Genomic DNA, 24,834 nt, shown 5'->3' with positions numbered 1-24,834 from the left:
CTGTCCTCCCACTTTGTCAGACAGAGATGATCTGAATGCCATAAAAAGCTTTGAGAAGGGGAAAATCACAGAAGAGTGCATTTAGGGATCATAATGGCAATGAGTGGCAAGAACAGATGATTACAGAACTTCATAAATTTTAATCAAAATATCAAAAGAGTGTACTGTCAGTGCAAAGATATCCTTCTCCTAATGGGACAACCAACTAAAGCAGTAGCTTTATAACATCCTTTGATGCCCTAGGACAGCGGGACCCCCGGAGCTGACTGTTGTGTCCACAATAACTCATTAGTATTGAAATTCCTAATTCCCTTTATTGGATCTGAGTTTTGGCTTCTAAGATCTGACCCCTGAAGCGCCAGAAACTTCAGACTGCTTTTTGCTACACACTTCCTCACATTGGGCACTTAACTCCACACTTTTACAAATACCACGTGCCTTTGCCACAGTGAAGGGAAAGGAATAACCCTCTATCTCTTAGCAACATACTCTTGGTATCACTCAGGCAAAGAACTCTTGCACCAAATCATACTTCCCATTGCTGTTCTTCTGTAACTGTGTGAAAATATGTCTATATTAGAGCTGAAAATTAAAGACAGGAAGACAGAGGTTACATCTTCTGCTTCTGGCCATGCATTTTATTCAAAATAGAATTTTGGGACATACTCTTCAAGTGCCTGTCTAGAAATAAGTATGAGCACAAGCCCACCAGTCCAACCAGCCACTCAGTCCTTGCACATTGTTTACTTTGGCTTCACATTTCTCAATCTACTGTCCTATAGTCACATAGAAATCCAAACTTTCTATGTGAGTATAGGACAGACTTCAAAAATTTGAAAAATATATCAATTTACCTTCTTTTTTTTTTTTTTTACGTACAAGCCTTCAGTCCCCAGACAATGAAGGAATAAGGAACCAGATCCATATGTCCCTCAAAACCAGGACAAAGTAATGCACTTGGAAGAGAAGACGGGAAAGGGAAGAGTTAACTGGGTTTATAATTGTTTCCAGAGAGCAATTATTCAGTCCCTAAAAATGCTGGTAGAAGAACAAAATGGAAAATGAACATGGTCCCAGCAGACAAATGATTAATATTTAGGGAAGGACTATAGCAGTGTTTGATCCAAAAGAAATGGAAAAGAGCATTTTAATGAGATTGGTATTCAGACTGTACAAACTCATTAGATTTGGGCTTTACCTTCTCATAAAAAAATGAAGGATGTTTTGAAGATGGGGGTTTATGTTTGCACTCACTTTATCAGCACCAGTGTTTGTGAGCACACCCAAGCATCAGCAGCACTGGCAGCCTCGTGAAACCAAAGCAGAAACACAACCTGGAGCAAGAGTCAGGCAGATAACCAAGAACCAAACATGCAGCTGATTAATGCTGCCAGAGAATTTTTATAGAGAATGTTGTTTTTCTTTAATTTTCCTTTCCCTCTGCAGCTTTCCTCAGAGTAATATCTGTGAATAATCTCAGCTCCCCAGCTGACAGGGGTGCAGCTCCCTGAGCACAGCTAATATTGGCATGGTGACATTTTGGCTGTTTTCAGTGGACATGAGCAGGTGCAAAGCGGGACCCGTGGGAGCAGCGCTGTCCATCCCTGCAAGGAGGACATGGAGGTGCCATGGAGAGTGCCTGGCTACCCCACTGCCTGCCTTCAGCCGGGACCAGTGGCTCCTGCCGGCTCCTCGTACATCGACTTTCATGTTTAATAAAGTTGTGGACTCTTGGCTGCACCACAACACAGTTCCCAGTTTTATTTCCCAAGGGTTCCTAGCAACAGTAACACATAGTAGTTATAATGTGTCATAAAATAAATATTAGCAAAAGCACACACGAATCTCCCCCAGTTTGGAATTTGCTTGGCATCAGGCGTCCCCTAATGTGCACCTCCAAAAGCCAAAGTTGCCTGCTGCTGGAGGAGGTTTGTTTGTTTGCCTTAGTTTTGTTTTTCCCTCAGTCAGCTGGACTTACGCCACTGTCACAGCTAATAAAGGTAAGCACTGGTACAGCACTACCTCGCACGTTGCCCTAATCACATTGCTCTTGAAATTAAGTCTGTCAGCACTTCAGCTGTAAACCCGTATTGCAAGAGCTTAATAACTCCACTGTGAACAAAAGAAAATTACTTCTAGACTCAAATCTGGTGTGCCAGACTTCTGCCTATGGGGCCACATTTTATTTGTTGCAGGGAATATAAACAGAGTACCCAAAATGGTTTAATAGATCAAATACATGAACAGAAACACAATGCACATGTGTATGCACACACAGGAGCTTCTGACTGCTTCCCATCAGTTTCCTCAGTTTTATACAAATCTCAGTCTCAACTTCTTTTTTGAGTGTTTTTTTCCTTTCCCAAAGAATAATAAATTTACACTCAACCACCACACAACACTCTGGCCTGAATCTGAGGCAAGGTAAAACTCCATCCTAGAGCAGTAGCCATTGTTTTATATATCAAAATGTCCCATCTTTGAAGTTGAGTCTTGATAATGTCTTGCAGAAAAGCCCCAGGGCAGAGCCTTTCTCTGCCACAGATTTCTTGTACTAGTTTGAGCAAATCATTTAGCTCTCCTATTCCTCAGCTCCATTGCTGAAAAATGGGAATAATTAAATTGCTCTACTTCATCAAACAGCTGTAATGATAAATACAGCAGAAAATGCTCTGAAATGCCTGTGATGAAGATTACCTGTTCGACAGAGTGATACAAGGCTAGAAAGGGGAGCCTTGTACTGCTCTAAATTCATGGCATTTTGAAGTCCGGAAGTGCTGTTCTAAACAACATTTAAAGTTTATTTTCATAAAAATACAGTGATCAAAATAGATTTTTCTGTATAAACACTACATTTTTCTTTTCTATTTTCTGCCTTTTTTTTTTATTTTCTGTTAAATAATAATATAGACTGCATCTGTGGTATGACATACAACTTTGACGTCACAGTTTGGGGTGACCATACTGGAGCTGATGGGGCTCCTATGATGCCTCTGAACAGCACCACTGAAGACGTTTAGCTCTGTCAGGTCAAGATTATCCTTCCTTAAGACCCGCACTCCTGAGTCAGATGCTAAGTCACATGAAATTTGTCCACCCTCATCAGGAGGGGCAGGAAATAACTGCCTGTGGCTTGTAGCACCCCACCACCAGGGTGTCCCCCTTCACCTTCATCCTCACCTCACCAGAGAGGCTCTGGTCCCAGAGCAGGAGGAAGGGGATGCATTGTGCAACAGCTCTGGGCTACAGACATGGAAGTTCACCCTGTCCCTTAGATGGCTCGTGCACCAGAAAATAATGTCCTCAGTGGCCACACCTGCGGGAGTAGCTGCAAGAGAACCTGGGAAGATGGCACTGCCAGAGGCAGAGGATTTCCCTGTAGAAAGGCAGGTGAAGTTGGTAACACTGCAGCTAACAACATGGACAAATGGAAAGAAGGCACAAGGGAAGGAAAATGGCCAGTGCTGGATTCAAAAGAAATTAAACATGAAATCAACACATGGCATAGCTGTCCTCACAGGAGTGACCATCAAAAAAGGATGATCTGTCCTAGCAGTGAGCAATCACCAGCTCAGATTTCAAACCATCCACCTCTCACCTTCCCTTTGCCTTGCCTCCTTACTCATGAGGTCTCTAACTGAATTCTGAGCCTAAGGAAAGCTCACAGCATATATCTTCCCTTTACTCTGTACAATCCCTACCTCCCTCCATCATCAGCTCCCTTTGGGACCCCATGCGAAAAGCAATAATGTTGGGATCAACCGAAAAGGGTTCCCAGAGCTGCCTCGGCTCCATTTTGATCGGGAATGGCCACAGCAAAGCCACACAGTCTGATGGTGCCCGTGGACTGACGCGGCTGTATTTGCTGTGCTGGCCGTGTCCAGGGCACCAGCTGGGAAAGCCTGGGGTGCCAGGGTAGGGTCTCCCAGGCGCTGGCTCCTATGAGTCCTCCACCCATCAATCTTAGAGCAGTATGCCGTCATGGATAAATAGCAGCTGTTGCAGTAAGCTCATCAGATAACAGGCACATATATTAAAGTACCTTTAGCACACTTACTAAAACATATATTTAGCTAGGGAAAATAATCTCACCCTGCCTATAAAAGTCAAAGTTTGCCTTTATAAATAACTCCTGAAACCCTGCACGCATCTCAGGAAATGGCGATGTTGTGCATGCTCAGCCTCCTGCCCTGAAAAGATCTCTGAATAAAATATAAACACACTGAAATATAAAGAACAGTTTGGTGAAGATAATGAAATCTAGTGAAGCCAGTAATTTACTCTGTAAATCATATAGCTACTTCTTCCTTGCAGTTGCCTGCCCTGATTTACATCATGAACCTTATTTCCGAGCTTCTCCCTGCCTTATTGCAAGCACGGGAGCACTGACTAGAGCATCTGTGTGCCTTTGTGGCTGGTAAAAAGCCATTTATTTATACTTGCGAAATGTCCCGCTCTAAATATGCCATGTTAGCTTGATACACTTGTTATTTTTCCAGTCTTCTCTCAGGTCTTTCTGAGGAGGGAAGGAAAGGCAGGCAACAAATAATGCCTGTGTTGCACCTATTCCTGTCACAACAGCTGGGAATGGGTGCACACAGAATGAGTGCTGTGTTGGTGCTGGCTACAGGGAGCAGCCCATGGCACACCAAGTCTCCCCAGTCTCCCCACCGACCCCACAGTCTCCAGCACCGTGTGGCCCTTTCCAATTTTATTCATGGCATAAAACCTCTTCCTATTAGCACGCAAAGACTTTTAACTTTTCAGTTTTCTGAAATCGCCCAGAATATCCTGAGAAGGGTCTGGAAATAATCGGGTGCTATTGCCTCAGTAACGCTGCCGTATACGCTTGAGCATATGGAAAACCAAAGTAGCACTGAAAACTCAGGGGCAAGCTGAGTGCTCAGTGCAGCAAGCCCCACTGAGCTGCTGCACAGGGCTCAGCCTCAGCTTCATTCCTTATTCACATCTCTCCTTTAAGTCTAACCACTCCGAGGTGAGGCTGTGTCTCCATGAATTCGAGTGGATTGGTCTCCCAGTCTATGCATGTACATTAGGGAGGCATATTATGCATATGTACTGCTCTGCCTGGCTCTACACAGGAATAGAGACTGCAGGGAAAAAATTAGATCTAGATGAGTCTTTATGATGTGTCCTCCTTCAGTATTAAGATCTCTTCAGGTTTTGTGTATGCGGTAATATTGCTCTCATTTTAAATTCTTCTAGTAATAATTTTAAGAGAAAATTCTTTGTGACAACTGCTGTTGATTTAAAACTAATGTTTAGCCAGTAATGGGTAATTGTATTATACTAAAAAAAGCTGCTGTAAAGTCGATCCCAGTCTGATTTTTAATTTACTGCATCATCAGCTACTTTTATGATACTATTTAATCCGCTGAAATAAAAGTATTGTTCTATGAATATCTCTAACATTCAAGAAAAATTGTTTTTATCTCTTCTGATCTTGGGACTGAGGAGTTGTTAATTGTTATATGAATAATTTCTGTGAATACATTTATTTTTATTTGTTTTAATTGTCAAAATACTCAGAGAAGTAGCATGTTATGTTTCACTGTGAGGTGACTTTTAACCCTTAAACAGGGAGAGAGAAAATGCCCATCACAACTTCACAGACATATCACATATTGAGTTCACAAAGCACATTTTGCATTTCCACAAGGTAGGATGGGGAGGGAGAAAAATTCCCTTTATTTTTTTCCGTAAGAACCTGCATCTCACTCGGCCGGGATGGTCATGCTCACAGCTGCTCGCAGCACAGCAACTGCAGGGCTGCAAGAGCAACCAGGTCTGCTCTCATCAGGAGCCTGGTTTGCATTTCCAAGACTCTTTCTCACAAGGGCCTGATCCTGCTCTCTCCTCCCTGGAGCTGCACTCCTGACAAATGCAACTGTGGCGCGGGTGGTAGGTTTGCCTCCTCCAGTATTAAGAAATCAGCCCCATAGGGTCGGTTTCAACCTTCCTCCCAGCACTGCTCGAAAGAACCCCACTGAATCAAGAGGGTTCCCATAGCCTCCACATGGGTAGAGACGAGGCTTATGAGCTACCTTTATATAAATCATAGAAAACAACTTTACAAAGAGGCATTTTTATGTTTTTCTTGCTTATTAACTTCCTGCCGAAATAACATGCACCAAGGTCATGCAAAATAGCTTTCTGTCTATATCCAGCATCAGTGACCTTCTCAAAACAACACACCACCAGATTAAAACAGCATCAAAAATACTGTGCTGCTCCTTTTCAGATGAAAAAGAAATCTTCATTAGAAAAAAAAAATCTATCACAACAAATGATCTGCACTGGTAAAAAAAAAGGGATTTTTTTTTTGTTACTCTTTTTAATAAACAGCAGGCTCTTGTAAAGATTACCTGGGAGATAAATGAGTTTGTTGGAAACAAAAAGTCTCAGGGTGTAACCAAAAATGTGCATCTGTGGCATGTGAGTTGCTGATTTTTAATGTTACTAGTGTATTTATATTGTAGCTTTAGGTTTATTTACCCTGATAAATACTTGATTACCTGTCTGCGACAACTTGGGGAGAAGTCTGTTGTCAAATCTATTATAATATGATCCAGTAATGGTTACAACATAAAGTAAGGTAAAACAAATAATTCTTAATGCTGTGCAACCACCTATTATTTTATCCAAACAACTTCTGTTATCTCCTTATGGTCAAATGCCTATTCCCCAGAAAGAGAGAAGAAGTCTCTTTTTACCTCAGTAATTAGCTTGTTTGAAAGCTCCCACAAATTCTTCCTATCATAAATTTTGCATTGCTTCATGCACAATAATGCACATAAAATTAAATAAACAATTTAATTAATTTAATTAAAATTAAATATTAAACATATTGTGTATAAGAAGCCCATGTCTGTGATTTAATTGGGCAGGAGTACCCAAAGCAGTTTGGGTAACAGTGAAAAATAATTAAAAACAACAAGTACGGTAGCCTCTGGGTACGAAGAGTAGTTGGAGCTTTCTCCTGAGAAAGGTTTATTTAATTAAAACTAAACTAATCTTTGGAAAACACTTGATAAGCATTTTATAATACAAATCATAATCCAAAAATGAAGCTTCTACATGATACTGGAAAATAATATTAAATAATTCAATTCTGCCATGAGCTACTTTCCCAGCAAGCACAGAATAATTCAGCAGACAGCATGTTCGCCACCTTTAAATTTTCAGTTACATTTAGTTCATCTAGATAAATAGTAGTAAATTATATGAAGGTATAATGGATTTGTAAGTGATAAGGCTGAGAATTAACGTTTTATTTAGGCTGTTTATTGCTTCTTGTAGATATTATGCCAGACAAGGAAAACACAGCTAACTTACAGGGCAAGCTGTGTCTGCGTTGGCAGGTGAGCTGTTTGGCTGCATTCGCATTTTCTAACCTATTCTTCGACACCTTTCATTCATAATAGAGAATATTATTTCCAGGATTCCATATAACTGGAGGAGGAATAGATTATTTATAGGATGGTGTCTCTATCTATACTTCATGTTGCCAAATCCTAGTACTTCTATACTGCCCGGTGATAATTTCAGCTCCCTGAAAAACTTGGATCCTGCCCAAGATTGCAAACTATCCGCCCGGACATCAAACAGTCTGCCTTGCACAACCGCCCACAAGCTGGATTGCAAATGCTGACAGGCTTTATAGGTCATTTCAAAAACAAATGCTTCATTTTAACACCTTAGACTGCAGCAGCTCCTACAACAAGCTGCTGATGCCAACTGGTTTTTTCAAAAGTGAATGTATCCAAAGAGATCCTAATTGACACTTTCAGGCAAGTGCCCAGCATAACTGAATATTACTCAGGTTTCTGGAGAGCGGTTTTAAAGTGACCATATAATTTAAGTGACCTTTGAATATAATTTAAAATGCTACTGTAAAGCCCAGTTCCTCTCCCACTGAATGGGTTCCATCAATGGGGAAACTCCCATTGATGTTAATGAGGGCAGGAGCGGGTACTTCCCCACTGACTCCCATTGAATTATCCAGGTTGCTTTTTTTTTTGTAGGAGCTTTTTTTGATACATTCCTGCAAAGATCCTGTTAACTGACTTGGAGTTACTGTGGTTCATATCTTACCCACAGCTTTTTAGCAGGGAACCCGGTGATTTAGCAGAGATTTCTGTCGCACAGAGGTACAATAGGGCCCTTTACAGGGTGTGGGAATTTCCCGCATGTTGATTAACCTCATACTGTAAAAGACTGTAGGCCAAATCCTTCAGTCCTCATGCAGACAAAAGTCCACATTGACTTATCCGAAATCTGCCTGCAAATGCTCATTAAAGTCAATGGCATTTTGCTTCGGTGAGGGCTGGGGATTTGGCCCACTGGTTGTCTTTGCAATTGGGCATCGCCAGGAGAAGGGGATTACCACAACACCCAGCCTACACCACAGTCTGGCTTGCCCTAGACCTTGGGCACTACCTTCCCTTAAGCCCCAAAAACTCACGGCCAAACCCCACTGTCAGTGCCAGCCCTATGCTCCACTGTGTGGTGCTGAGCGATGCCACAACTCTGATGGCCACCTGGGGCCACTCTAGGGAGCCCTGAGTGGCTTGCCCCACGAGGCAGGCAGAGAGCAGGCAGGTATTAGCCACCAACCCACGAGGCTCCTGTCCTCCCCACTGTAGCTGCTAGTGAAAAGCAGTCTGGCTTACATGCCCTCTGGGACAAGGTAGTCAGTAGTTTAGAACCACCCTGGAGGAGGATACATCTATCCAGAAAATAATAGAAATATAACAAAAAAAAAAAGAGTGGGCCGATTTCTATTTTTTGTTTTAGCTGTATCATAGCTCAGACCTTCCTTGCCATTGTTGCTCAATATTTACTGATCGAAAATATAGACTACCTACGAGTCACAGCATTTGCCAGAAAGAACGATTATCATCAGAAAGAAATGGGCATTAAAAGAATAGCTCTTCCATTTCCAGAATATAAAACAGACATTCAGAAGAACAAACAGAGCAGAGAAGAAATGATGGTCATTTGCAAGTAAAATATTACTAAACAATAAAACATTGGATTAACTGTTTCATGTATTTATTGTGAAAGAATATATAGAACTTTACATGAGAAACTATCAGTACAAGCAAGAAACAATGCAGTCTTTTAAACAGCTTGCTTTTAAGTTTAATGCTTCCACACGTAGAGCACACAAGCTCGCTCCCACTGAAGCCTATGCAACAGCTCCTGTTCAGTTCAAAGGGGTCAGGATTGGGCCCTGAGGTTTTGAACTTTTCTCCTGTAATGTCCCTTTCGCTAACATTTCAGCACCCCTGGTCTCAGGAACCTTAATGTGCTTGGGATGTATTTATGGTGGGGAATGAGCGATTTGGCAAAGAGGAAACACAAAATGCAATTTGGAGGGGCTAGTCCTGAAAAATGTGGAGGTACTTATTCTTTCTACATACATTTAAAAAGAAAAGGAGGGGACAGGGGGGGCAGGATAAAGGGAAAAAAGCAGGCACATATTGAGTCCAGTCCTGCATTTGAGTGAAGCAAACCATTGAGCACAGTAGCGAGGGCTGACTGGACCGGACAAAACGTGACTCCATTTATTGTCTTTTGTTGTGGTGTGCCAGGAATGCAGGAGCTGTAGTTATTCTGAATTAGGGCTGGCTCTGGGGATGGCTTTGTACTCCCAGGACCTGTGGATTGCTGAAAATTGGTGCAGCTCTTATCTCTGGATTTAGAGACTTTTCTTCCTTCTAGGGCTATTCAATATAGTCATGTTACAATTTCGGTAACTTTCTGGCAATTAATTTTGTGAGTTCGTAATTAGTTTGCTACTCTTACATAAACTTAAACTGCATTAATTTTACACTCTCTTATCCAAAATGCAGTTCAAAAGAAGGATTTCTGACAAATTTGATATGCAGGTCTATTCTAATACTTGATTTGGTTTACCCAGAAATCATTCTAAACCATTTGCCATTCAATGCATGCTCTAACACTGAAAAAAATTAGAACCAAGTTAATTCTATTATTTAACTACATATTAAAGAGCTACTGAGATTCCAACACAACCATATTAATCTTTTCTTTTTATCCAACTGACCAAAAACCCTATTTAACACACAAACATTTTCCCAGGTCTTCTTCTAAAGGGAGGAATCTTTGCAGAAATAGAAACATAAAAACCATTGCAGTGGTACAGTTGATTACTGCTTTCCTAGCAAATACAATAAATGCCTATTGAGATACTTAAAGCACCAGCAGAGATGCATAAGATAAGAACAGAGAAGTTTAGGGCTGGATTAATGCAACCTTTACTCTGTGTGATGCAAAGGCTTGGGTCAGATGTCTCAAGAAGTTGTCTCCAAGTCCATCTTCTTTCAGTCTATGCACGGGAAATATTTATTTATTAGGCATATTTATTTTTAGTGCTTGAGCTCTCCCTTCAAGTCCACTCCATCCAAATGAAATAAAACTCTAAGTCTCTTTAGAATTGCTTCCAAACAGATCCTGAAGCCCTGATTTAATTTCAGCTCCATACACACAAAATTCCTGGTGATTTCAAGGGTGATTTTGCCAGACATACAACAATTATAAGTTCAATTCTCAGAATCACTACTGCTATAAGTGTGGATTTAGGAAGAATCCAAAATAAAGGAGTCTTAAAAAAAAAAAAAAAACAAAAACACACACAAAACCACAAACTGAATTGGGCCCCTAATATGTAGTACTAACAATAATGATGTCATTCATGTTCAGTCACGTACATGTTGTCATAAATCATTTTTAATAATTTATTGGATATAAAGAAGAGCTTGAAGTGTGACAAGCTGCTGTAATTTTAAATAAAGCTTACAAGGAACTTTTCAAGCTCAAGGTAGTGAAACACACTGACTGAGCAATGCGTATCAAAGTACAAAAATCCACAGCAGACATATAAAGCCTTCCTGAAAGGCAGAAGCATGGGCTGGGTGCTGCATTCTCATTTTCACCCAGCATCACCACCACGGGGACTTATCTGGAGCTGGTGTAAACCAGCATACAAGGGAAGAGAACCCATGCTGCCTTCATTCATCTTGTCATACAACAGTGCAACCAACAGGGCTAAACGACTTTAAGCCAGCTCTTCATTCAGGACACTGCCTTCAAACCAATTCTGTGACGGATTCGGGAAGCAGCAAGGGGAGCACCCAGGAATTTCAGGCAGTGGTCGAGAGTTAGTGGATTAAAAAGGATCTGTAAGATCCTGAAGCTTTCTACAGCACCCTGATTTTCACTCTTTTGGGGGAAAACCTTTCATCCTTGGTACTAAACTCCCTGGGAAGTCAGAACTTATCCCTGACTTGTGACTGACTACAGTGCACAACCAGCTTACAAGGGCTCAGCATTCCCACTGGAATCAGAGCTCAGGATTGACTTCAGGTGGGAGTCTGTGAACTGTAATTGTACCTTCAGCTGGATGTTCAAAAGGCTACAATATGCAAGGCAAAGAGGAATGCTCTCCTTTCTGCTGGCATTGCTATACGCCTGTTATTTTTGCCAAGATTTATCCTATCTATAGTAATATTCAGGCCACTAATCTATTGTTGTAGCTCATGCTGAGCTGATGCTCATTTTTAAATTAAGCCTCAGGTGAAAGCTGCAAATCCACACATGCACATGGTTTGTCTGTGCTTACAATCCTGCACGCAGGCACCTTAGCGCAGTGCAGCTCCCCTGACCTCTGGTTGGTGGGGTTTTATTCCTGACAGGCTAGATGTGAATAAAATCATATGGAGCTGTGTTTTTACAGTTCAGCCTTCTGAGTCCCATCCTGCTGCCATTGAAATCAATGGCAAAACTCCCAACTTCCCTAGTCATATCAGATTAGCTTTGTTCCACGGACTGAAACAATCTAATAGATACCAGGTGTCCTCCATAGAGCTTGTGTGGTCTACAAGTAAGTGGAACATATTTTAAAAAGTCAAATATGAAACAGCTACATCACAGAACCTGTAATAACCTCAAACTGATATTATTATCTATGGAGGACATAATCAAGTACCTAAAATGTGACTCATTATATATTTATATAATACCTCCTATAACAGGCATGTTCTGGGGTAAACTCAGCTGCATGTTAAACCACTAGGAAAATGGATCCATATTTATGTTCATTTCCACAAGAAAGCAAGGGTCTCGAGTGTTTTTACTTAAGGGAGGGAGCCTCAAACAACCTTATATTAATCCAGAAATTCACTTTAAATATATGACCCTGCATGTAAATAGACCTATAGAAGTTAAAGGCTGCAAATGAAGCCTCTAGGTTGTTGCTCTAACATTTAGCTTCTTTCTTGCTCCAAGCTATGAACCTCCACTGTGAAATTCTCTACCTGCTTTTCCACAGTCATAGTGCCTCACCAGCTCCTCCAGCAGCATGGAGATTGCACAGTGCTGTAAATGTCCAGACCTGGGCTACACCAAGGGATCTGTCACTGTGCAGTGGGTGTAGCTCAAAAATGTGCAAGGAATTTCCTTGTGCAGTGTCCTGGTGTGTAGGTGGCCCAGGAGCCTTCCCCAGCTCAGGCGAAAATCTCAGCACCCTGCTCTGCACCAACACGGACAGAAAGAAATCGCTCTGCCCACTCCAAGGCCTCACCCTGATTCACCTGCAGATAGGAACCTCAGTGCAGCTTCTCCTTATTTTGCTCAAGGGAGGACCCGAATTTCCAGCCCAGGACCCATCACACTGGTACAGCCAGGTTAATAACCCAGGAACACACAAATGGGGTGATGCCAAGGAAGAATTCAGCACTTTCTGGGGAACAACAAAAAAAATATTGATCATTTTTTCAATCCAGCTAAAGGTCCTCAAATGTACCAAGGTCCACTCTGGTTCCTTAGAGAGAAGGACCACTGGGGCTGGCTTTTGGTGCTCTTTGCATGCAGGTGCTCAAGTCTTCTGCTCTGCTCTTGCCTTGCAATTCCATGTCTTGGAGACAGATTCCATGGATGTTCCTTGTTACAAAGTTGGCCCAGGGCTCCTGTGAGCAACACTAGCATCTGATGGATGGGGAGCCGGAATCAGGAGACTTCAATACACCTTCCCCCCCACTTTCTGCTAGGGAAACAGGAGCAAGACTCACATCTTGCAAGCCTTCCTCTTCCATACAAACCACTGACTGTTGTCTCCTAAGGGCTGATGGTCAGTATGGGCTTGCCCCCAGCCTGGCCTAATGGGAAGCACCTTCTCAGCTGGGGTCTGGGTACTGCTGCAGCAGCTCACAGGAGGAGAGCACTGCAATAGAGGTGTGATACTCCCAGGCAATATTTTAGGCAGCTGAAGCTGCCAGTGGAAAGGTCCAAACTGACAGCACTCTGCAGCAAAACTGCTGCAGGAGTCAGTGCCCAGCTCCTGAAGCAAAAGGGTTCACATTTAATTACTTTTTTTTAAAGCTTCACCAGGGCATCAGGAAAACATCAAACCCCATTAAAAGGCACGATCCAATTAGTATTTCATTTGTGCCTGAATATCTAGTGCTATCTCTTGTCTTATCTTTTACCGTCACGCTCTTTCATTATGGTCTCCTTAAGAGGCTTAAATACTTGTACTTTTCCAATAAAGATCTTGGAAAATACGTTCAAGGGTAGCTTATTTTAACATTCATCATATTTAACAAGACTTTTACCAGAGCGGAGAGAACGCGTAACTAATTGTTGGAAGATCTGGTCAAGTTTATTGTGATGGGTAACTGTCGGGCAATTATGATTTATTTATTCAGAGGGAGATAAGGCACTCATTGTTCTCTGGGAAAAAAAATGGGGCTGATCTTAAAGTTAATATTATTTCCCATGCCTTCCTCAATCTTTTTATAACTGAAGGAACTCACCAGATCATGGTCCTCATTGGCTCCATTCACTCCAGATTTTAGGGTTTAAGCATAACCTCTCCCCAACCTGGCTCCTGGGCCCAGCAAGGCCGTGCAGGTGCGGCTCCTCCTCCACCTATTTCTTAAAAGGTCTGTTGGCATGAAGGGACACCTGAGAGCGCCGATGCCCCCACAGGGTCCCCAAGCCTCGCTCCCCGTCGCGGGGAGCCTGCGGTGGACAAGGGCAGGATAAGAAGTGGGGTGTCTTTTTCCTCTGGTAATCAAAGAAAGGAAGATGAAATAAAAATGCCCCGTTACTGCCACCGTTCCTCGGGCCCCTGTGGCGCTTTCTCGAGTGTCCTCGCAAATGGAGGCACCGGGCAGCGAGTGGGGAGCATCTCCATCGGCAGTGGGAAGGACAGTGGACAGGGACCGGCCCCATTACAACCACATCACTTTCCCACACCCCACCCGCGCCGAGGAAGAGAAGTGTCCGTGGTACCCCGGCAGCGCCCGGCGTCGGGACTGCTTTTACTTCTGGCGTGACACCGCTGATCCCCGAGCTCGGTGGAGCACCAAAAAAGAGGGTGAGAAAGATTTTAAAAAAAAAGGGGGGGGGGGGGGGAACCCAACACCAAAAAGTGCCCTAGCCCGCCTGTGCCCCCGCATCGCCCTGGTGCAGCTACTCCTTCCCATGCCCGAGCAGACCCCTGCGGCAGAGCCCGGGGGCAGAGCGGGACTGTGCCCAGTGTCCACCCCCACGAGTCCCGCGGAGCCCCCACAACTGCACCGCCGGCACCGGCATCGCCCTGGCCAAGGGCCTCACCGGGTTGGGTTCGGCAGCCCCGAGCCTCCTCAACCCGCCCCCGATGGCTCTGCTGCTGCCCCAGCTACCTAAGTTTTTATTCTCATCCTCGTTATCTCAAACTGATCAAGTGACCACGAACAAACAAACAAACTCTTTTAATGTAAGGTTTGCTCACCTGGTGTAGTAACGATCAGTTCTCAGAGCAAAGGACTTCTGCTTCCAGTAAAGTCTGGTTCTCCGACTTACTCAGCCGGAAGAAAGAGCACCATTAGCTACTTTACATACACTTTTTTAAGTCTGTTTCAAAGGCATTTGATGTAGAGCATAAAGATGCACCTTGCGCGCTGCTGTCAACAGCCAGACTCAGGCTGGGGCTTGGGCGCTACATGACCAACTCCCTACTAAAAGAAAAGTCTTGTTTTTTTTTTTTTTTAAACTCAAAATTTATTACCCTTTTCTCAAAGTTTCAGCCCTTGGCCATTCGGCAAAGCTTTTTCCAAACGGTTTTAGATCTAATCGGAAACCGTTTGAGTTGCGTTTTGTTCCGACCGCCACTCTGCGTTTATTTCTTGTAAGACAAAATAAAAGTTAAATCGAACCGGTGTCGCCGACAAGCAGTCGGAGCCCCGGGGCTGGGAGGTGCTCTGGGCCGTGCCCCCTGTTGCCAAGGACCCTCTCCGGGAGTGGCGGGAGCTTCCCGCCGGGACCGCTCGCCGTCTCCCCCCAGGTCTCCTCCGGCGGCCCAGGGGTGGGAGGGCAACTGTGGCAGAGGCGGTCCCTACAGCCCCCCAAGCCGCGACGGGCTCCGGACAAATGGTCGGCGAGCAGAGCTCCCACCTCCGCTCAGTCACTTGTTAGCGCTGCCTAGGACCTTACCCGACGGGGAGGGAGAAGTGAGTGCTTGATAATGTTGATAATGTTCACTGTAAACCACTGTGGTATTCACTCGCTTAATTCTGGCGTGGCCTCGAGCACCGCAGGGAGGTATGGGGGGAGCCCGGGGCCGGGGCCAGACCCCCGAGGCCTCCCCCCGACGCCGCCTTCCGGCTCCCAGCGCCCTTCGTCGGAGTGGACGCGGCGCTCCGTGCCCGGGGGCAGCGCATCTCCCCCCGGCCCGAGCCGAGGTGAGGGCCCCCCGCACCCACGGCCCTCCAGGCAGAGGGGAGGGAAGCGAAGACCTCTTGTAAAGCTCCCAGCCGTCGGAGCCCGCAAGATAAACATCATTAGAAATCATTGTAATTGGGATTGTGAAATCTGACCTCTGACCCGCCGGGCTACGTGTCACAACCGTGTCTGCTTTGATTCCTCGAAAGGCGGCACAAAGGAACAAGCTCCGTGACAGGAGGCAGCGGGATCTGCGCCCCGGCCCGTGGGGACCGACGGGGGAGACCACGCGTGGCCTTCCCCTCCTCCCCCGCGCCTCATTTGCATATGCAAAGCAGCAGACCGCCGGGCCGCCCCCGCCCCGGGGGTGGTCGTCAGGCCGGGGCCGGGGTCGTGGAAGCAAGTTGTGTCCGACCCTCGGGGTGCTTTCGACGGAGAATAGACCGTCGGTGCGTCCTTCCACCAGCGGAGGGAGGACGAGGGGGCGTCTGGTGGCTGTTTGATATTCACATCCCACAAGAGCGTCTGCCTCCCGGGGGGTCAGGGTGTAGGGGAGCAGACCCACATGGTAGGGAGGAAGGGGAAGAAACGGCATTTCCTTCAGGGCTTTTCCATCTGGGTTAGTGGGTGCTCCTCCTGGGCCTTGGGCTCCCCGGCGCCATCCACACATCCAGCCCCCAGCTCTGCTCTCCAGCCAGGAGGGCCGGTGCATGTCCCCCGCCTCCCGCCGCTCCACGCACACCTGATCCCTCTCCTACACGGAGGGTGTTGCACCTTCTGCTCTTATTTCTTGGCTCAGGGTGGTGCTGAGCCCTGGGTGGAGGCCTCCCCTCGACGGCTGCTGGCCAGAGAGGATCCCTGCAGGGCTGTTGGCCCCCAGCACCCATGGGGGACCAGGGTCACTCAAGGAGCCAGCGAAGGCAGACCTGAACCACGCCGGCCTGCACCGATTCCCTCATATGCCCCACTCAACTGCCCTCGATGTGAAATCCTAACAGCATAATTATATTAAAAAGCCTGATTTGTTTAAATAATCCTCTTTAGGCTCCCTTTAATCTGCCCTATATTTCTCCCGTCGTCTTCATTCCTGACTTGTCCAGCTCAGCTGAGCTTGGCTGGACACCCTGCGGCTGAGGAAACTCCTCTTCATCTTCCTTTTTCTCCAGAGCCCCCCAGCCTGCGGGCCCTCCTATGCCCAGGAGCCAGGTCTGGGCTGCAGGTAGGCAGCGGGTCCCGGGGTCTGTTGGTGGGGCAAGGGGGGTGGCAGGAGGGGCCGATAGCCCTGCTTGACCCAGCACCGAGAGCGAGCCAGCATCACCTGTGCCCCGCGGACAGGGGAAGCAAAGAGGGTCGGTGCCCTCTCCCTTCAGCAGGGCAGGGCCTAATCCAGCCCAGGAATGCTCTCAGGGAGAGTCATTACTCGGTTTTGAAGAAGAAATGCCATTTTTCGCCTGCACAGCTCCAGGGGAGTGTGAGATAGTCGGTATGAGAAGGGCAGAGGACTGAACTGAGACTGGAGCGGGGGAAGGAGAGAGACAAACTCTGTGCACCCCTGACAGCAGCGAGAGGGACACTTAGAGGGGATCTGAATGCACCCCCTGAACCCTGCAGCTGCCCTCGGTGACTGCTTTCCATGTGAGTGGTGCAGTGCACTTTAAGGGACAGTTTTATTTTCTTCAGTGCGGAAGATCGGAGTTCGTGTTCCAATCCCATTGAAAAAAAACCAAACAACCAACAACAACAAAAAAAATAAAATAAAATAAATTAAAAAAAAAAAAACACAAAAGAGGAAGAAAGAAATGCACAACTTTAGATGGCGCTGTACAACATTTATTTAAGCCCTCCGAGTATTCCTGGGTCCTCGGTCTGCAGAGAAGAGCAGAGCCCTTGGCGGGCAGAGGCGGCCTGGGCTGGGCGGGGATGGAGGGGGATACGCTGGGGTGGGATGGGGTGGGATGAGGTGCAGGAGGGGTCCTGCCCCGCCGGTAGCGGGCGCGGAGGGCAGGGGCCTGTCGCCCCAGCCTGCGCCTCCATCTCCAGACGATGAGAACAAACCGCAGAGCTAAGCAGGAAGAGTTAAAAAGCACAAAAAATGGCAGAAGCCACCTCCCGCTGCCCCTCTGCTCCCCTTCTCGAATAGACGGAAACCTCCTAATGCCTCCGACGGGACGAGGAGGGGGCAGCTGCAGGCTGTGCCGAACGGTAGTGCCGCTGCTCGCCCCCCTCCGCACCCCGGCCCACCGCGTCCACTGCCCGGGGCACGGCCTCGGCATTGCCCCATCCTCCGGGGGATGCAGGAAAGAGGGTCCCCCGGTTCCAGCTCTGCTCGCTTCTCCCCTCCGCCCCTCTGGCTGCTGGCCTAGGGGGGTATCCAGAAGGGCAGAAAGAAAGCGAAAGGAGAAAGAAAACCGACAGACATCCTCGTCGAGGGTGACGGGAGGCTCTCCACCCACTACGGCGCCTGGTTTCCTCAGGGGCAGCGAGGAACGGATCCCCCTCGCCCGCCCTCGGCTCGGCGGGGCTCCACGCAAGAGCCGCGTGGGCGTCAGGCCCGGGTGCGGGGCTCCTCGACGGCTCGAGGACAAGGCCACGGGCACGGCCCGATCCCGGCCCGTCGGTGTCCCCGAGCCGGCGGCGAAGAGTGAGCCGAGCCGGGAGAGGGCACAGCCGAGTTTAACCGGGGCAGGAGGAAAAGCAGAGCGGGGAGTTCTGCTGTGCCGCCGGCCCCCCGCCACCCTGCGCTTCCCACTCACACGGCAGATGTGATCCCGAGCCCTGGAAGACAGAGCGGAGGGCAGGGGCTGGGGTCGGGAGCGCTCCCAGGAGCGGCGGCGCAGCGCCCAGCGCCCAGCGCCGATCACTCCGGTCCGATCCTTCGGAGAGGTCCTCGCTGGAAACAGCGTGTGAGTAGATCCTCTCGGACCGAGGCAAGGAGCTGTCAGACAAATACCTTTCGAACACATCCCGGAGCTCTAAATGTCCAGACGGTTTCAAGCAATTTTTCAGCGGGAGCTGGTGATATATTACTACCATTATAAAGAGATGGTTTTATTTCTGGTTAAAAGGGAGATGTGGGAGGCGAGGCAAGACCGCAACAGCCAAAGAGAGTTAATTTTAAGAGGTTGGAAAAATTAAAAATAATTTTTAAAAAATCGAAGGTCTCAGATAGGGTTTTTAACAAGGGATGAGAGGTTTAAAAATCGCTGCACCTATCCATCGGAAACAAAACCTAAATATGCCACCAAAATGGCACTATGTACACAGCATATGGTGTATGTATATATACATTTCTTATATATATATATATACAAACATCCATACACTAAAATAAAGAACTACGGCCAGCCTGGATCCTGAACACAGTCTACACTTTATTTCAGACTACAGATTTCTGAACATAATAAAATCTTTGGCTTGTAGCGGCGGGTTCAGTCTCGCAGTCTGTGGATCAGAATTATTTTTTTTCCTCGGGAAAAAAAAAAGAGAGAGACAGAAATTCACACACACACACAAAAATAAAATAAGATCAAACGAAAGATGAGAAAAATCCAACACTTACTGTAAAACAAGAGCAACGGACAAGGGGGGGGGGCAAAAAAAGAAAAAAAGGAAAGCAAAGAAAACGAACAAACGAACAAAAGAAAGGAGAAAGAGAGAGAAGGGAAGAGAGAAACTGTCCAGCAAATAGAGATCGCTACACGTATTTCTTACCTGAAATTAAATATATACAAGGTCATATGCTGTTTGGCTATATAGAGATAATTTTTTAAGTGTTCATATTTTATTTTTTTTCTTAATCGGAGTCCTTATACTATGGATAGACAATAGATCTGCTTTTAAATCGCACCTGTCCGCCTCCCGGCCGGCGGGCCGGCGCCGCGGCGCAGGGCTGGGCTGGGGCCGCCCGCCTCACTCGCTCTCCTCTTTGTCCTGCACCGTGGTGGTGGAGTGGTTGTAGAGTCCCTGGGCCATGAGATGCAGCGCCAGCCCGTTTTTGATGCCCGTCGCCTTCTTGATCTTGGCTCGTTTGTTCTGGAACCAGATCTTGATCTGGGACTCGTTGAGGCTGAGCTCCTGGGCCAGGCTTTGCCGCCGCTGCTCCGTGATGTACCGGTTCGCCTGGAACTCCGCCTTCAGCCGCTGCAGCTGCTCGGCCGTGAACGCCGTCCGCGGCCGCTTGTCCTCTTTCTCTGTCTTCTTCTTCTTCAGCTTCCTGGTGCGGGGGCCTGCGGGCAGGGCACACACACGCCGCTGGGCAGGGCCGTGCCGCCGACCGACCGACAGACCGACCGACCGACCTCCACCCCCTCCCCGCCGGCCGCGGAAAAATGGCCGACGGGTGCATTTGTGTGTCCCCCCCAACCCCCAAACCCCGGCACCGCCGCCCCGGCGCGGCAGAGGGAAGGATGGGGAAGGAGCGGGGAGGCCGGGGCCGAGCGCGCCCGCGCATCGCCCGCCGCCCCGGCCCCGCAGAGCCGGCCCCGCAGAGCCAGGGGAGCGGAGCCCGCTCGGCCCCCGCCCCGGCACACGTCGGGGTGCCGCTCCGCCCGCCCCGCCGGGACGAGCCGTACTCTTTCTGCACGGTTCGGGACCGGAGCGCGCCGGTCGGGCAGCGGCTTCGCCAGGCAGCGCGGGGAACAAGGATCCCCGCTGCCAGGCACCGGAAAGCCGCCGCCAGCAGCAAACGGGCCGAAGGCTGCCTTGGTCTCTTTTTTGGGGGCCATGACCATCTCCGCAAGGCCAGCTCAGTCCCAGGGAGTCCTTCTCCGCCGCCACCCCGGTGCCCCGCCGCCACCGCCCGGGTCGTCCGGGCTCTCTGGCGGCCGATCCTTGCCAGGGTCCCCCGGCCCCGCTTGTGGCTCCCTCCGTCCATCCCAGCCGAATGCAGTGCCCCCGCCGCTCCATCTCCAGGCCGCAATGGGGCCGGCTGAAGTGCGACACAGCTCACCCGGGAAGCTGCCCGGTCCCGGGGCACATCCTGGGGGCAGCGCCCGGCCAGGGAGGAGAGGGTACCCCCTGTCCTCTGCTCGCCGGCCCGGCCCTGCACGACGAGAGGAGAGAGGAGGAGAGGAAGGGGGGGAACCGTGAAGAAAGGGATCTACGAAAATCCCCCGACAGCTGCCGGGCTCGGCGGGTGGCCCCGGGCCCGCAGACCCCCGGCAGCAGCAGCCGAAGCCAAAGCCAGTGAGGCCTCCCTGCTGCCGAGTAGGCCGAAATCTCCTCTCCCGGCGCAGCCCTTCCCCGAACAGGGGGATTCTCCGCGGCTCGGCAGCGGCTGTCGGCGGGGAGAGGGACGGGGCCCGGCGGGATGCTCCCAGGCTGGGCCGGAGGAGGGGCGGAGGGCGCGGGGAGTGAATAGCTGAGCCCCGGCACCTTGCAGCGGGGTGCCGGCGCCTCCGACCGCCGCAGCCCGCTCATCCCCGGAGCCAGGAGAAGCAGCCGAGGCCGGAGGGCAGCTCCGAGCACAACAAAGAGAGTGGCCGAGCTGAGCCATCCTCCCCTCGCCCTTCTCCCCTCCGGGCTGCGGCGAGCAGGGAGCGTCGGGGAGGACATTCAGAAATGATTCTTTGCCCGAAGAAAGGGGAGGAAAGGAAATGAAGGCGCAAGTGCAGAACGCCGGGCGCACGGCGGCCCTGGGAATCGGCAGCACAACACCCGCGGCCGGGCCGGCCGGGAGCGAGGCCGCGCCGTCTGACAGCTCTATCACCCCATCAATCACCCCAGTCAATCAAAGAGGCTTTTCTGAGTTTCAAGTCGCTGGACGTGTCAATAACGGGGGATGGAGACAGCTCGGCCGCACTGAAGGCCGGCGGGGAGCACTAGGCCGGGCAGCGCGGAGCGGGGCCGGGGCAGGGCAGCAACGCCTTCCCCGCGCATCGGAGCGGCCCCCGGGAAGGCACAGGACAGCCTACCCCGGCCCCGCACCGTGCTACCGGAGCCCTGGCTGCTGGCCGGGGGTGTCATGTCGGAACCCCCTCTCCTCGCTGTCTACTTCTTGCAAACAAATGTCATTTAAAACCAGAACGTAACGGTGATGAATAAGGGGCTGCCTGGGACACCTGAGGAGTTTAAAGAGGTAGAAGGGGTGGCAGAATGGGGTCGGGAGGGCCGAGCCGGTGGCTCCCACCGGGACGGCCCCGGACAGAGGCACATCCCCTCCCCGGAGCTGGGCCCCAAACAGCAGCAGGGAGCACCGGCTCCAGCAGCAATGCGCGGCCTAAGAGCCTGCCTGGCTCGCTGCAGAGGCCCCGGTAAAACAGCCCCTCCGCCACCTTCCAAAAAAGCCCTTTTTCCTTCGCCTGCCAAGAAAACAGTACCTCCCTCATCCCCCCCCGCCCCGCCAGCAGCCGCTCAACATGTGGCTCGGGTCTTCCCCCCCGCCACCAGCACCCAGGAAAGAAATAAAATAAAATAAGGGGAGAGAAAGCTTCAGAGCAAGGAAGCGGCCGAACCCGCTGGTTTTTTCTCTCTCGGCTCTCATCCCGCGCCGCCGCGCTGCGGAACACCCGGGGCTGCGGCAGGCGGGGCGGGCCAGGGGCGCGGGAAGGGGGTCGCTCTCGCCGGCTCTCCGCATCGAACCGCTGCCGAATCGGGGCCAGGCGTCACATTCAAATTTGGGAGACTCGGAGAAGGAAGGAGGGGTGGAGGGGGGGGGGGGACGCGTTTCCTCTCGCCCCGGGTGACCCAGGCCACCCTCCCCCCGCGCCTCCCCACGCGAAGGTCCTGAACAGGCCGGGAGCCAAAGCCAAGGGGGGAAGAGGGGAAGGGGAGGGGGGGGCGACCTTGTCACGATTTAACAGCTCCCAGATGCGCCGCGGTTCCTTACCCGAGGACGGTCTGTCTGAATACCTAGTGCAGTAGACCCAGGCAGGCCACACCAGCGGCTGTTGCGAGTCGGGCTTTATAACAGGTCCTCCATTATTAGAGCCCATGAGGAGGATGGCGGGGCTGCCGTGCTCCCCGTACTTCGCCGGGTGAGTCTCGCCCCCGTCGGCGGGGGGCTTGGCCGCCCCCGACGCCGCCGCCGCCGCTGCCGCCGCGGCGGGACTGGCTTTGGAGGCGGCGGCGGCGGGCGGCGGCGGCGCGGAGCCGTCGGGACGGCAGTTCGAGTCCGGGCAGAGGAGGGCGGGCGGGTTGGGCGGCCGGGCCAGCAGCGGGTTGACGTTTTCTCTACCTGAGCTCTGCCCCCGGTCTCCGTCCCGCTCCCGGCTGCCTCCTCCTCCGCCGCCGGCCGGCGCGGGCGGCTCCTTCTTGCAGCCGAAGTCCGGCCTCAGGATGTTGTCGATGAAAAAGTTGGTGGTGCGGTGGGGCGGCGGCGGCGGGGCCGGCGGCGGGGGCGGCGGGTGGCGGCGGCGGGGCAGAGGCAGGGGGCAGGGTGCGGCGGGGGAGGCGGGCGCGGGGCTGGGGGACACGGGCACGCTCTCGCCATCGCTGCCGCTGCCGCTGCTCGCCGGGCCGGGCGCCGCGTCTCGGTGGCCGTGCCCCTCCGGCGGCTCTTCCATGCTCAGCCGCCACCACGGAGATCGCTGCCTCTTTTCCCCCCCACCCACCCACTTTACGCCCACCCCACTTTGACGGTGGGTGGCGGGGTGGAAAAGGGGGAGGAAAAATGAAAAAAGAAACAAAAAAAAAAAGAACAAAAAAAAAGAAGAAAAAAAGAGATTAAAATCCACTTGTTGGGCTGGAGCTGAGATTTTTTTTTCTCTCCCTCTCACGGATGGATCCAAAACCGGGGAGACACTCGAGGGCTTCTCTCCCCCTTCTCCCGATCAGTTTATATTTCCACCACCAAAAGGAAAAAAAAAAAAAAAATCAAACCCAAAAAGGTGTGTGCGGCGGCACCACGGCCCCCCCAAAAAACCCGCCCCCCGAAAACCCGTCACGATCTGCCCATCTCCCCGTCGCCGCCGCCGCGGCGGCTCTGCGCTGCCCCGCTGTCACGCTCCGCTCTGCCCACGCCGCGGGCTGCCGGAGCCCGTCCCCGCCAGCCCGGTGCTGTGCCGCCCGCGCCCGCTTAGGATTCTTTTTTTAATTCTTTTTTTTTTTTTCTCTCCCCTTATTTCCCCCTTTTTTTTTTCCGCCTTTTCTAAAAAAAAAAAAAAAAAAAAAAAAAAAAAAAAAAAGGCCAAATCTCTGACAGCGCCGATCCGTGCACCAAACTCTCCCTAAAAAATCCCTCAGCCACACTTTTTTCACTCGCACCGGAAGCACGTGAGGTGGCCCCGCACGTGGGGGCGGCCAATGGCGCGGCGCGGCCGCCGCTGACACCCCGCACCGCGCCCAATGGGGCCGCCGCCATAAATACCGCGTGGGGACCGGACGGGGCGGACGGTGCCGGGCGGGACGGGGCGGGCGGGCAGCGGCGGCGGCGGCGGCAGCGCCCCGGCGGGGCGGGAGCACCGCGCCGCGCCCACGCGCGTGGACTCGCTCCCCCCCCCACGTCGCCCCCCACCACCACCCCGACCCCCTACTAGCCCTGTAAACAAATTCCAGCAGCGGCGTGCACCCCCTCTCAACGCGTGGTGCGTTGATTTTTGGTCATCGGCCGTTTTCTTGCAGCCCTAGCGATAATAAACACCCCCTCCTCCCAGATCTATGCACTTAGCCCCCTCTTTTTGTTTTCTGTTCTCCCGCAGCGAGGGGAGACGGCGAGATGGGCGGAGGCTCGCCGAGAATCCAAAATTTTTGGTTTTGAGGAGTAAAAAATGACAATGACAATAAATAGCAATAAAGGCGAGAGGCACTGCCGGGGCGAGCCGGGCTTACGGCCGCTGACTCTCTGTGGTTTCCCTCTCTCTCAGTAAACCCCTCTTTACTGGGTTTGGGGTGTTGGGGGTTTTTTTTCGGAATATGAAGCAGATCAGGGCCAGCTCATAGCTGAACTCGTATCATGTTTCCTGCTCTGTTTTTTGATGTTTGTTTGTTTGTTCGGAATCGGTTTGTTGCCTTTTTTTTCCCCCCTAGTATTCTTCTTTGGTTTTGTTTTGGTTTTTTCTGCCCGGCAGGGAGCAACCACCTCGGGACGTGTGTTGAGGCAGAAGGGAAATTTAAGGATTTTAAAGGTTGGGAAGAAAAAGCCATTTT

General features: G+C 50.3%; 1 protein-coding gene across 1 annotated transcript; it reads right to left on the bottom strand.

The window, feature by feature from the left end:
• Positions 1 to 19,101: 19,101 nt before the first annotated feature.
• Positions 19,102 to 23,570, bottom strand: EN1 (engrailed homeobox 1). The gene is made up of 2 exons (XM_032693321.1): positions 22,577 to 23,570; positions 19,102 to 19,976 (listed from the first exon to the last, which is right to left on the bottom strand). Exons 1-2 carry the CDS (start codon positions 23,250 to 23,252, stop codon positions 19,660 to 19,662), a joined length of 993 nt encoding a protein of 330 aa, XP_032549212.1. The 5' UTR covers positions 23,253 to 23,570; the 3' UTR covers positions 19,102 to 19,659.
• Positions 23,571 to 24,834: the final 1,264 nt, after the last annotated feature.

Source organism: Chiroxiphia lanceolata, chromosome 7 (genome assembly GCF_009829145.1).
Source record: "Chiroxiphia lanceolata isolate bChiLan1 chromosome 7, bChiLan1.pri, whole genome shotgun sequence".
Lineage (NCBI taxonomy): Eukaryota > Metazoa > Chordata > Aves > Passeriformes > Pipridae > Chiroxiphia > Chiroxiphia lanceolata.
The sequence above is the reverse complement of the archived record's forward strand: the minus strand, read 5'-3'. Positions and strand labels throughout refer to the sequence as shown.

Excerpts from the sequence above, each read along its gene's own strand:
- EN1 (XM_032693321.1), bottom strand. The coding sequence starts at position 23,252 with ATGGAAGAGCCGCCGGAGGGGCACGGCCACCGAGACGCGGCGCCCGGC. Across the intron at positions 19,977-22,576 it reads TTCAGACAGACCGTCCTCGG|GCCCCCGCACCAGGAAGCTG; the intron begins GTAAGGAACCGC and ends CCCTGCCCGCAG.